The sequence below is a fragment of the Gavia stellata genome, chromosome 2 (genome assembly GCF_030936135.1).
Source record: "Gavia stellata isolate bGavSte3 chromosome 2, bGavSte3.hap2, whole genome shotgun sequence".
NCBI lineage: Eukaryota > Metazoa > Chordata > Aves > Gaviiformes > Gaviidae > Gavia > Gavia stellata.
Window position 1 is genome coordinate 54,288,657 of NC_082595.1, and position 13,728 is coordinate 54,302,384.

At 43.2% G+C, this 13,728-nt stretch overlaps 1 protein-coding gene across 1 annotated transcript; it reads left to right on the forward strand.

The window, feature by feature from the left end:
• Positions 1-3,800: 3,800 nt before the first annotated feature.
• On the forward strand, positions 3,801-12,850 carry HDDC2 (HD domain containing 2). The gene is made up of 6 exons (XM_059835696.1): positions 3,801-3,863; positions 4,532-4,653; positions 5,606-5,708; positions 8,111-8,179; positions 11,355-11,493; positions 12,712-12,850. The coding sequence occupies exons 1-6, from the start codon at positions 3,801-3,803 to the stop codon at positions 12,804-12,806; spliced, it is 591 nt and encodes a 196-aa protein (XP_059691679.1). The 3' UTR covers positions 12,807-12,850.
• Positions 12,851-13,728: the final 878 nt, after the last annotated feature.

Below are 13,728 nucleotides of genomic sequence, written 5' to 3' on the forward strand. Positions count from 1 at the left end.
GCGCCATCTCCAGCTACCAAATAAGAATTACTCTGCGGTAACTCGGTATTTCTCCTTTGGAATTGCTGTCTGTTCTGGGAAAAGACAGTGAAAAAAATAATCTGATACTGATGAAAGATTGAGACTTAAGCCATAACACTATCTTAATATCCCCTAGGGAGACTTTGAAAATCCTTGCTAAGGTTTCTGAATTAAATAAAAAAGCTGCTTAAAATTGCAAGGACCTGAGCATCCCAAATTTGTTTCTGGTTTTGGGCTACTTAGTCAAGAATAAAATCACATTAGATTTTAATAGAACTAAAATTTGTACTGTATTATTGTCCTCCAGCCTACAGTGATTCTATGCATCTAATACTACATACAATACACATGGTAAGTACTTGGAAAAGCCATAAATTATACCCTAGTACTGTCCCAGACGACTGGGTAGAAAACCAGTGTAAATAAGCAATTATTTTTGCATACAAATTGCATGCACAAGAATTTTGTAAATACAAACATTACAAAAATTACATTACATAAATAGTACAAAATTACATTTCATTGCATACATACAAATATTACAAAATACTACAAATATTAGAAAAATTACACAAATACAAAAATTACATGAATACAAATACAAAAGAATGACATCTGTCGAACTAAGTCCAAGTGTATCTCATGCGCTCATTTTATCCCACATAAGTGGTACATATGTTAGTGTACACTTTTAAAGAAATTCTGTGCTGAAAAACATAAACCAAGACCTTATTTATAGCTGATGCCTGTGAAATTGTTCTCCACCATGGTTAAATGATGTTGTTGCCATCCTGTTACCTTTCTGTTCTTCCTAACACCACGGGAAACCTCAGGTCTCCAGAGCATTCACAGCTCCAAAGGGTTCAAATGGAGCATAGGTATTAAGTGCATTAGAAAATCCATCTGTGAATGCGGGAATGCTGCTTTTGATAGCGTTCTCTAAACTAAATGGACAGCCAAGGTCAGGGCCTGCGAGCCCAGCCTCATTAATGTCAGAGAAGAGCTTGTTCTAGAAATGTATCTTAAGGACACCAGTGGCAAAGAAGTTATCATACAATAAAATTGAAATTCATGCCTCCTCACGTGTGCTGTACAAGACTCATCCATATTAATTATTAAAGAATTTGCAAAAGCAAATGGATTACTGTATTTAAAGGGCTATGGCTACTAAACATGTACATTGAATAGAAAGATTCAGGAAGGGTTAAAAGACAAAGCATCTGTTATCAGCTAGCCTTAAAAATAGCATTCCTGAACTAGATACAGCATCTTATTTAAAATGCAAATTATTAAATTGCTCTGTGTTATTTTTATGATTCTCTGAGTTCAGGAGGTATTTCACAACGGTTCAGAAAACCAGAAAGATTCAGTTTGCAGCCACAGAGACTGCAAGATACAGAACGAAAATTGATGAAGCTCTATTAGAAAGAGACCTGTAAAGGACAAGAAGGTAATCAAGAACAGCTGGCATGGATTTATGAAGGACAGATCACACTTGGCCAACCTGATTGCACCCTATGGTGAAACAGCTGGCTACGTGGACAAGGAGGGAGCAGTGGACACAACAGACCTTGACTTCAGGACAGCTTTTGAAATAATTTCCCACAGCACTTTCACTCACAAACTGAGGAAATACAGCATGAACAAGCTGGCTGTTAGATGCACTGAAAACTGCCTAGGCTGATGGGCTCAGTGGGTGGCAAGTGGTGGCTTGGCAATCTGCCTTGAAGGCCCATAACAAGTTGGGTACTCTGGGCGTTGATACCAGGGCCCATATAGTTCATTGTCCTCATCAGAAACCTGGACCATGGGACAGGATGCACCCTCAGCATATTTTAAGATAACGCTAAGCTGGGGGGGTGGTTGACACACTAAACACTAGAGCTTCAGTTCTGAGGGACTTTGAGAAGCTTAAGGACTGGGCTGACAGAAGCCTTAACACGTTCAACAAGGAGAAACACGAACTAGGAGGAACGCTCAGCCCCGCACCTAAGGCAGAATAAGCCCTTCCGTTGGTACCGGCTGGGAGGAACAGGCTGGCTATCAGCTTTGCCGAAAAGCACCTGGGGTTATGTGAACGCCAAGTCCAATATGAGCAAACAGCGTGCTCTCACCCCAAAGAGGGCAAATCACACAGCAGCCTGCATTGGAAGGAGTATGGCCAATAGACTGAGGAAAGTTACCGTCCCCCTCCGCTTGGTGTTGCGAGGCCCTGGCTGGACACAGGGCCCGGTTTGGTGCTCCCCTAGGTCAAGACAGGGCATCTCCAGTGAAGGCTACCAAGATGATCGGGATCTAAATCACATCACCCTGAAGGAGAGGCTGAAGGACCCTGGGCCTCTCTTGCCTGTTGAAGAGTGTAAGGGGCCCTGTAACAGCAGCCTGCAACTGCTTGAAGGGAGTTTACAAATACGACAGAGCTAAACTCTCCTTGGGAGCGGCAGGCGATACCACAGCAAACCACGGGTAGAAGTGGCTCAGGAGGTCCAACGAGGGCATTATGAAACACATTATTTATTTGGAAGGTAGTTAACCTGGACAAACTATGAATTTTTTATTTTGGATGGTTTCGAGAGCTGTCAAGACAAAACTGCAGCAGATGTGATTTACTTTCAGCGGGGAGGCTGGGCTGTGCAACACCCGGGGGTCCTTTCCAACCAACCTGTTTACGATCGTGCACAATGGTAAGTTGGGGACTTTCCTGGTCTATGATTCTTGTTTATTGTGGGAAGATAGCCTTAAAACAGTCACCAAAATGTTATCTGGGCTTTATTACTGATTTGGGAGTGTGTTTAAGTATACGCGTGAGCAAAAATAAAAATACTCTGCCATCTGTTGCTATCTGGCAAACTGCAGATGTTCTTTTCTGAAAACACAGTATTTTAATTGCCACATCTAAACCATTATCTGCTATTTCAGCTGGTAATATAAAAATAGCAAAGAAACGCAATGTATTTTGAAAATCCACTGATAATAAACTAATTCAGTCTGTTATTTATTCAACTTGTAAAAATGACAGAAGTGCCTGTAGCCAGACTCCAGGAATCCCCAAAATAATTTAAAACCTGAGTGCAGCAACTGCGGTAACTACCCTCTCTTCTCTGAATAATTGCATGGGTTTCACCATTGACCGCGGTTGTGTGGTTTTTTTTTAAAGTATGCTGAAGGTCACCGATACGATCAGTTTTGACTAAAGCATGAGCTAGTCCTGCCTGCGCGACCGCCGTCCCCTCCTTCGCACCCCCGACTTCTCCTCCTCCCTTCTGCACCCCAGGAGAGGCCCCACCACGCGCCGCCCTCCCCTCCCCTCCCCTGCCCTCCCCTGCCCTGCCCTGCCCTGCCCTGCCCTCCCCTCCCCTCCCCTCCCCTCCCCTCCCCTGCCCTGCCCTGCCCTGCCCTGCCCTGCCCTGCCCTCCCCTGCCCTGCCCTGCCCTCCCCTCCCCTCAGCGCTGGCGCCCGTCAGCAGCCTGGCTGCTCTTGCTGCTTTTCTCGTTGCAGTCGGCGTCGCCACGGTGAAAGCGCTGCTTGTGGTTAGTCAGTCCCCGCGGAGACAGAGCGTTGGGAATACGGTGCCGCCCCGCAGCTGGCACCCGCACCCCCACGGATACCCTTTCCCCCCCGCGCCAGGAGGACCGCAGCCGGAGACGCGTTACTGCGCAGCGGCCTCCGGGGCGGGGAGCGCGGCGCTCGGCCAGCCGCCCCTTTCCGCCCGCCCGGAGCCGCCGCCCGGGCCGGCAGCGGGAGGAGGAGCGGGCGGGGCCGGGGCTGCCGCGCGGCGGATGGCGGCGGGGGCGAGCGGCGGCGGCCTGCTGCCCTTCCTGCGGCTGCTGGGGCAGCTCAAGGTGAGCGCGGGAGCGGCGCGGGGGGACAGGCCGGCCTCGGCGGGGCGACGTGCCCGCTGCGGGCCCGGGCGGCCGCGGTGGCTGGCGGGGTGTCTGCCCGCGGCCTTTCCGCGAGGCGGGCCGGGGCCGGGGCCGGGGCCCTCGGGCGGGTTTCCCCAGCAATTACCGGGGTGGGAGCGGCGGCGCGGTTGGCGGCGCCTGGCCTGGCCGCCGGGGCCTGCCAGCGGGCGGCCGGCGGAGAGCCGGGGCCTCCGGGGTGTGACTGGCGGCCCGCCGCGGCGCCTGTGAAGCGGAGACGGCCGGCCCCGGTGCTGGGGCTGCCGCGGGGAGGTGTGGGCGCCGGCCGGGGGCGGGCAGGGGTGGCCCGGCGCTTCGACGCGGGCACCGTGGGGCTGAGGAGGGCGCCGGCTGGTGCCGCTGGTAGTGCTGCGGCCAGGGCTGCTGCTGGTGGTGGTGCGTTTTGCTTGCCTGTGGACAGCAATGCGCAGGCATCCCGTCGCAGCCTCGGGGGAGACCGGTCTTTGGGGCAGGTGTTTCCCGGAAGCGTGAAAGCTCACTGAAGCATGGAGGTCCCGGTGGGACGAAATTTCTACCAGCGTCTCTGAGGTGAGGTTCTTCACAACCTAAGGTTTTAACGTTTACATCGCTGTGATGCCCTCCTCACGCAGAGAGTACCACGGACAGGATGGGTGTACAGGAACGTGGCGAAGCCAGAGAGCGTATCTGATCATATGTACAGGATGGCGATGATGGCTTTGGTGACCGAAGACAAAAGCCTTAACAAGGACAGGTGAGTCTGCCTCTGGTTATCATGACCATGTGTTAATGTCGTGGGACAGCTGCAACCAAAATGCTAAAAATAGCTGTCATTCTGAGGAAGAGCTTTTAAAACACACTGAAGGAGTCTGAAAGCCTTTCGCCTCTTCTTTTCCCTCCATCCTTCGGACAGGGTGCTGTTTATCTGGAGAGCTGAAAGGGGCTAAAAACTTTTATTGCTAAACTGCAAGTGCTGAGGCAAGTCTTTAATGCAGAGCCTCTGAGCTGGCCTTCTCCCAAGCCGTAAGTAAGCAAGCTAAAGACACTCAGTTAAAACACAGTTTGAAGCAACAGGCGGCAAAGGCAAAGCCGTACATCATGTGGATTTTGGCAGACTGAGTTAGCACTCAGCAGCATCAAGGAGCCTCCGAAATCATCTAGCGTAGCAGAGAAAGCATCATTGTTGAATTTGTCAAGTGCTTGCTTTGTCCCTTCAGGAGCTGATGTGAAGGCTTTTTTGAGTATTCTGCTGCACACTGGCATAGCTACAGAGCTGTGAGTGTCAGATTAAATACTGAATTTGGGATGGCTCCAATCAGATTACCTTCTACCTGTTGCAAGAATAATGTGAAATGTATAATATAGTTTTCACAACATCTCCGAAAGCCAAGCATACAAAAGCTAAGTACATTACTTTTGAATGCTATGCTGTGGTACAAAGTGTATTTATACTTAGATCTACATTTAGTAACTACAGCAGTAGCTAGAAATTGGGAATTAAAATCATGTCTAAGTGGAAACTATTTCCCTTAGCCAAGAATTGAAAAAGTGTTATGTGAAGTTTAAAAAAAAAAAAACAAAACAAAAAACAACCAACCTGTAAAATATATGAAGGGGATAAATTATGCAGTCTTTTAGCTTTGTGAAAAACAAGATAAAACTTAAAATGCTGAAAAACTAATTGTTCTGTCTTTGCTTCTTGTCAGATGCATACGATTAGCTTTGGTTCATGATATGGCTGAATGCATTGTTGGAGATATTGCTCCTGCAGATAATATCTCAAAAGAGGAGAAACACAGGAGAGAAGAGGTATGGACATAAGGTGTGAAGCCACATCTGTGACATGTTCTGCATATTTTTAACATTCTGGTGGTAGTGAAGGGACCCTCTAAGCAGCATAATACTGACATTGGCATTAGACAAGTATGCCACGAACAACCAACGTTTTCGACTCATTGTGGTTTTTGTATATGTAACGTCATCAAGTACAAAGTTATGGAAGGAGAACCTTTGAAGTAATCTTCAATGTTGGCCATTTATTCCTGAACTGGCTGGATTTCTGGTAGCCTAAATTAGTCATGTTGACCAGCCTTACCGAGAGGTGGGGAGCAGGGAGTAGGTGCAGTGAGAAGGGTGGATGCCAGTTCGTGGCAGGTCATTTGTGTGGTGCCAGATCATGTGGTTGTGACAGAGACTTTATTTAAACCATTTGCACAAGACTCCAGACACAGGTGTCTTTTTTTTATCGTAAGTCTTTGAGTGCAGCATGCTGACAGTTATTTTATTTTTGGCCTTCTACATACCCAAACTGTAGGTTTGTCATTTCTGGTTAGTTTCATTATTTGAAGAAAACGTAAACCACTTCTCCCAGCCACAGCTAGGGGGCAACGTGATGCTTCAGAAACTCTTTAGAGGCTACAATTAGCTCTTCAATAAGGGTAAAAAAAAAAAACAACCCACAAAACACCAAAACAAAAAAAAAACCCACAAAAACCCATTGCCGTAATTATTTCCCCCCCACAATGTTTACCTGTTTAAAACTCGGGGTTTGGGGGTTATGACTAACTAGGAGTAAGCTCTTTGCTAAGAAAGTGGAAATTAAAGATCAAATGGCTATTCAGCGTTTTTGAAGTATTATCATTAGTGACTGCAATTTTGGTATTTCTTTTTTTCAGTGTATTTCCTAGCATGTTCTTACACTAAACAAAAAACCCTCTTTCCTGGAAGCCTCCAAGGCTTGTTTTGTCACCGAGGATCAGGCTTCAACTTTGCCTAGAGGGAATTTTCATTTGTATTTAGGCAGTGAAAAAGGTATTTTGATGCCTAAGTATGTTTAAGCAGTTTTCTTAAGTATTCGCAGGTCCTTCTGCTCTCATTTCACTCAGTGAGGACTTTGGTGTTGACTTTGTGGGAAGGAGGGTCAAGCATTAAACATCTAGGCTGGCTCTGAAATACTTTCTTGTAAAAATACACCAAGTCTAATGGTTTCATGAGGTGGATTGAGTGGAATCATCAATATGCTGCTTCCACTGCAGAGTTCTCCTTTTTTTTCCCTTTGCTCTACTGCTGACGTTGAGCTGGTTCTGAAGTTTGCTGCTGGTGCAGTAAGTTTAATCAGTTAGTCTCACCAAGGCTAAGGCAGCAGAAAATGAACTTGATTTAAAATAAAAAATTTTTCTTTTTTTTCCTTTGGAGTTGTTTGGTTTGCTGTTTTGTTTTGGGGTTTTTTTGCCAGGTAAGTAATTTTGGCCTGCTAACCTTGAAAGCTGATGAGCTCCAGAGCTGGAGGGAGGTGGGAAAGAATGAGACCTTGATGCTTCAGTGATGGGGAGCAGCTGATTCAGTTCAACCATATTGTGAAACTATACCCTGTATTTGAAGCGGAGAAACAGTCACGGCACAAAACCTTTGTCTTGCCTGTGATGTTGATTGTTTCAGAAGCAGCCCTTAGTGTTACTAGGAAAACAGTAGAAATAGCACAGAAAAGAGACTGATCAGCTGAGAGAGCAGGAAGAGCATGCAGAACAATTTCTGCTTGCTGGTTATACCATCAGTTTGAAACTGCATTAAACCTTGTACCAAGATTTTTTTTTGTTGAACAACTGGTATCTCAGTCTGGAAGCACTGTGTTTTATTGCTTCAGAGTATTAAATGGATTTTTTTTCTCTGTTTTTCAAAACTGGAGATTTTTCAAAGGCTTCTGTTGTGTTGCCTGCCTGACAGTCAGTAGCTGTTCTCAGCCCTGCTAGTGGACATGTGCTAGTTCAGTGTTTGGGAGGGAGCAGTTGCTTGTCAACACTAGGAGTTAGTATTTTGAAGCTGCTTTTATGAACTGCACCTATAACCTATTAAGTTCAAATGTTGCCTCCACTAGTTAAATCTGGAAGGCAGAGCTGGTAATTGATGGCAGTTCCCTGGCATTTGACTTGCCTGCCTTGCTCTGGGCTTCTTTTTGGACTCTTGAAGATATTGGATGCACTTCCAGGTTGTTTTTCTTGTGTTTTAGACTAGTTCTCTAACAATTTACTTAGGCGGCTCCCAGAAAAGGTTCTTCACTGAGCAGATTTATGGACATGTTCACTTTAAAATAATATACTGTGTAGTGTATGCTTCTACAAACTTGTTACCAAGTCGTTAATTCTTCAAAAAAGATGATAAAAATATGCTTGCTCAAAAAATGGATAAATGGAAACAGCTTCTTTTTTTTTCAGGCAGCTATGCAACAACTGACCCAGCTTCTATCAGAGGACCTCAGAAAAGAAATCTATGAACTCTGGGAAGTAAGCTTGCATTCTTCTAATCCTTTGCTAAAATTCAGGGTGACCCATTGCCCTCTTCCTGTTTACATACGAAACTGTGTCATCTCTTATTTTGACTTCAAGCAAGGTAGATTAATTTGCTTGGGAGATAAAGCTAACAGTATGAGTCAAGATCACTTTGGAATCCTTTTCAGATAGAAACCCTGAACTTTGGTAAAACAACCAGCTTCTGCCTTTGGCCTCTCAAAATTTCAGATGAACCTGTCCAGGGCTTGGTTTGTACAACTGAAGGAAGGGTTTGTCCTCTACATCAAGCCCTCTTGGATATAAATCTGTTTTTTTACTACATTATCTCTTTTGTTCACATCTGGCCATTTGCAGCTGATGATCTTTTAATACGGGAAAAAATAATGGGAGTTGATGATGCCGTGGAATATTTTCTGCTTTTTATGCAAGTAATAATTTATGTGGCTTCCATTTCATTATTATACAGCCTATTAGGCTAAAATATTTAGTAGTAACTTGTGGTTTAAACTTAAATGTGGTGTACTGACACAGAACAGTGCTTTTCTACAAACAACACAGATTGCTGGCTGGTCTTGGGTACCTTAAATGTTTGTATTGGAAAGTATCTCCTGTATTTGAAGGTGATTTAACTTTTTGGTGTGAACTCATGCTGTTAATTGATAACATCTTTTATACTTGCAAACTAAGGATGATTAGATTATTTTCAAACAATTCAAGTTTATAATTACTGTGCTTTATCTTCTCCTGGCATACAGTCACATGAGGATAGGTGCATCCACAATCTCTTGTTCACATGTTGTTGCAAACAAAGCATTATAAGTTTCTTGGATTCTGTGACCTGAAACTGTATTTTATGCTGATATTCTTACTTTTCCACTTGGACTGTATTTGAATTCCAGATATTTGCAGCCAATTTCTGCTTTTTGTTACAGCACCCTGTTTGTTTGGGTTTTTTTTTCTTGCTGTAGTTGTGTAGTGAAACTGGCAATGGGGATGGGTTTTCAGTGCTATAATTCAAGGTAAAGGGGGTAAACCAGCATAACCAGATCTGGGAAATAATGTGTGTGCATTTGTTTAGTGAGCACTGGTTCCTTCTCCCTTGGGATGCTGCTATAGTTGAGGAAAAGGAGTTTTTGATAGATAAGATTAGTCCTGTAGGAGGGTTTTTTGTATATTTTTTTTTTCTTGGCCTCAGTCTTCTCTTATGATTGTATAAGAGCTGGTTCAGTATGCAGTTAGTTCTTCAGCATGTTAGCTTTTTTACCTTCAGGACAATTTATTGGCATTGAGTCTCCAATGCAGCATTATGAGTATAACCCACAGATCAGCAAGTGTAACCTAAAAATCTAATATTTACATGTAGTCCCTCTAGTCTTATTTTAAGTGGAACAACTAGGTGCTTCTTAAAAAGAAAAAAAAAAAAAAAGGAAAAAAAAAAGGCAGAAAATAAGAAGCCTCTGACCACTTGGTATGATACTCTGCTCTCAGCTAGCCAGAGGCATTTCCCTCTGATTTCTCTTTGTGAGTAAAGGAAGTTATAGCCCAGAGCTGAACAGTGGCTGGGACACCACCTGTTGAGACTCTTAGCAAGTCCTTCCTGCACTGCTCTGCCCTCGTCTCTGCCCTTCTTTGCCTTTCAGCCTTAGGCGGACTATTGCTTTGGACTCTATTGGTGGCCACTCTGCAAGTGTAGTATAGGGGAGGAAGGTAGCAGAAAGATGCCTCTGATATATTTTCACTTTATAACTTAATCCAGAATATGTTTGGAAAAAACATTAAATGAGTTATCACACGTCAGCTCTGTCCTGCTTTTTTATTTTCAAGAGCTAAAGCACGGGAGGAATTTTTAAAAGACAGACTGTGGTGTTTGAGAGACCAGTTACTGTTTTTCCAAAGTATACTGTTATTTCGCACTCTTAAAAGCCTGCAGGGAGGAAATAGTAAGTGTTTATTTCAGCACTGTGCACAGTTGCACATATAATAGCTGATGTTTCTTGAGGTTAATGTGAGCTGAGGTATGAATAAGATCTGGTGGGTTGTATGGCACAAAGAGGTTGGTAACAGATTGATAATCCCAGTTAATTGGTGGAGGTGGGACAGACCTTTACAAGCAAACAACCATAGTTCTCCTTCTCCTGAAGTTCTCCTTTGTAATGCTGCCAAGAGTTTCTCTTTGGTGGTCAAAAAAAAAGAGTAGAAATAAATAGATTTAAGAAAATAAGAAGCAATATTTAAACAACTTAAAGATGAGGCAAAGCTCAGATTGAAAGGAGGAAAAGAAGGTAAAATGTTGAAATGAAATTGATGACTAAAATAATGATCAAAATGTAAAGAAAGAAGCCTTTTTCTGTGGTTGGTTTTGGAAGTCAGGAGAAGACCAGCTGATGAGGTGCCAAAACAATGCAGTAGATTTGGAAAAGAGAAAATGAAATGGCAAACCCGTCTGCAGCCATCACTGGAAGCAAATGACAGCAAAATTGCTCAAGTTGACTGGAAATGTGAATGACTCAAAAAATATATGCTGACAATGACTGGAGAGAGGGAAAAGATAGCAGAGAGATTAAAGGACTTGAAGTCTGAAGGGGAGGAAACCCCTTAACGACTCCCCTCCCTATCTCCTAGGAGACACGCAAAGACATAAGCAGCTCAGACAGATTAGACCAAAGAGATTAAGAAGGAGTGATAGGAGAAATGTAAAGAACAACTCCGCATAAAAACAGTGAGTGGTGGAGAAAAGTGCAAAATAGGTCTTAAAAATTGGTGATGGTAATGCACAGGCACACACTGTGGTAATTCATACCTTTAGCCAGGCTTGAAAAGATCTTTATATATAAAATGTTACTAAATGGAACCTTTTATTTAACTTGTATATCATGTAGGGTTGTCTCCATATCATCCCTGATTCTGCCAAAACACTTGGTATGTTTTTAAGCTAGAGTATGCAAAAGAATTGTGTTCTTAAGTCCTATTGCATTTAATAGAAATTTAGCACGTACTTATTTCAAGTGTTTTGCTGAATAGCAGTCTTAAAAAGAGAGTGAAAGATGTAACTGTCATGAATATTTATGGAGTGGCTTGTACTAATGAAGAAAACTCTCTCTATATAAAGAGCTTCTAATACTGTTTCAGAACAACACGATTTTTTTCTTATAACTGCAAATCTGTTCAGGAATATGAAAACCAGTGTACTGCAGAAGCCAAGTTCGTAAAACAGTTGGATCAGTGTGAGATGATACTGCAAGCATTTGAGTATGAAGAGTTGGAAAACACACCTGGCAGACTGCAGGATTTTTACGATTCAACTGCTGGTATGACATTTGGGCTTTTCTTTTTTTCTTCCGTAAATGAAATGAAATATATAAATTGCCTTTTTTTCTGATAGACATTTAGAGCAAGTGAGAACTAGTTATTTTACTCATCGCTCAAGTACCCTAAATATTTCTGGGGAAACTTACTGCAGTGTGAACATAACCTTGCATGTATTTGTATGGATTGACCTTGAATCTTGTTTATGCCAAGTTCCTTTTACATCACTTTGGACACCTAGAGGCAGGCCCAGCTTTCATTACACTTGCATGTGTTTAAGGATCTCCCTGTGTCATCAGAGGGGCTATGAAGGAGGCTTCACTCTTCACTGATGCTCTGACAGCAGCTTGTTTCTACTTTGTTAGTGTTTCATGAACCAGTGAAGTAGAATTTGTTACCCCTACGTGAGCTGTGGCCTTGTGTGAGCTGCCCAAGGTCCATGTGAGAACCAGCTCAGTGAAATGTTCTAGGTCCAATTGTATTACTTTTTATTCTATCCACTGTTTTTCATCCTTTCCAAAATAAACTGATAGTGGAAAGGAAGAATAGGTAAAATAATAGTCTTCATTATTTTAGCAAGGGAGTTGATCACCAGAGGCTGTGACTCCAAGTCATTCTATCCTGAGGACAAAAACTAGGGACAGACAAACTCGGGGAGAGGACCAGCAGTCAGCAGACACGGTCCCTGACAAGTCCCATTTATACTTCGGTGACTCCTCAGGGAAATAATAATCTCTCTGAAAAATGCAGTAATTTGATTAGGGAAAAAGGAAAAAAAGGACAACATCAGCATAGCTGGAATACTTAATTTTCTAATTGGCATCTTTGCCCTCCTACTAGAACTCAGTAACTTAAACTAAGCTGGTGCCTCAGTAGAACCTAGAGCATATACCCTATGTGCACCTGTAACTGGGATGGTTTCCTGTAGCTGGATACATAGCATGGGATTGTCCTGGTCAGGGTGCATCCTTTCTTCAGCCCTTAAGTGTCCTAATAGCGCATGAAAGATTTTTGTAAGTTTTTGGGGAAAAGTAGCTGTAACTACTTTTACAGTTATTCCATAGTTGGAGTAAAGTGGGAGTACTCTCTTTCTTAAAAGAATAACTTGGTGTTTATTTTGAGCCTAAAGCAACATCACTGCTAACCTTTCACTGCCAACCTTTCACACACAGGAAAATGAGAGCATTTTTAATTAACTTTCCCTTTCTTTCATTTTGCAGGGAAGTTTGTTCACCCAGAAATACTCCAGCTTGTATCTCTGATTAACACAGAAAGGAATAGACAAGTAGCTGCTACATCTCATCCACATTCCTGAAGTGTTCCTAAATGCTGTTGCTATAATAAATATTTTGTTTTACATTCTGTGCATTATTTTTCCTCCCATAACATCACTAATTTTGCCAGCAGATTTTCTTCTGTGCATTCACTGCTGAGAATCCCAGGTCTGCTTAGGTAGGAGCAGGTAGGATAGTTACCTCCCAGATTAGAGGTTGTATCAAGGACCAAATATTTAGAATGAGTTTCTTTGGGTTTTTTCTTTTTTTAAGCAGCTTCTGATTGATGCAGTCTCAGTTACAAATAGATTCTTCACTGGGGAAATTCAGGTAAGTTTAAAAATTAGTTGAATGCAATCTGATCTGTTCATGTAATGCACTGACTAGCACAGGTAGTCTTGTTCTGTGACTTCTAAGTACGTATGGATTTAAGTACCTTCTATATCAAACGGGTTAGTATCTTTTCACTCTGCTACACAGAAGTGAGACCAGTGAGTACATTTCTGTAGAAGCTCTTGACAGAGCCAGACTTAGAGATGAGATTTCTTTGGAGTGCATAAGCCTTAAGAAGTGATGGTGGATAAAACTGGTAATCTCATTAATTACATTTTCTCAATACTTTTATTGTTTCACACAATTTTTCCACTGCTCACGTTGTGTCAGGGAACGGTGCTGAGATTTCCGTAACGCCAGTATTCCTGACTCCCCCTCACCCCAGACTGGCAACTTCACAGCCTCTTGCACGGGTAACGGATAATCGCAGAACAGCCGAGGTTGGGAGGGACCTTTGGAGCTTGCGCAGCCTAAGGCAAAAGCTTGTACGCCCATGTAAAGCTGGCCGTCCCTTGTTAATGCTATTACATGCTGGTACTGATTCTGCTGCAAATGACAGTTTTTAGTGGAAGTGATAACGCTAATGTAAAAGTACAGTCAAGTAAAGTTGTAGTGGTGGTAAATGCCCTA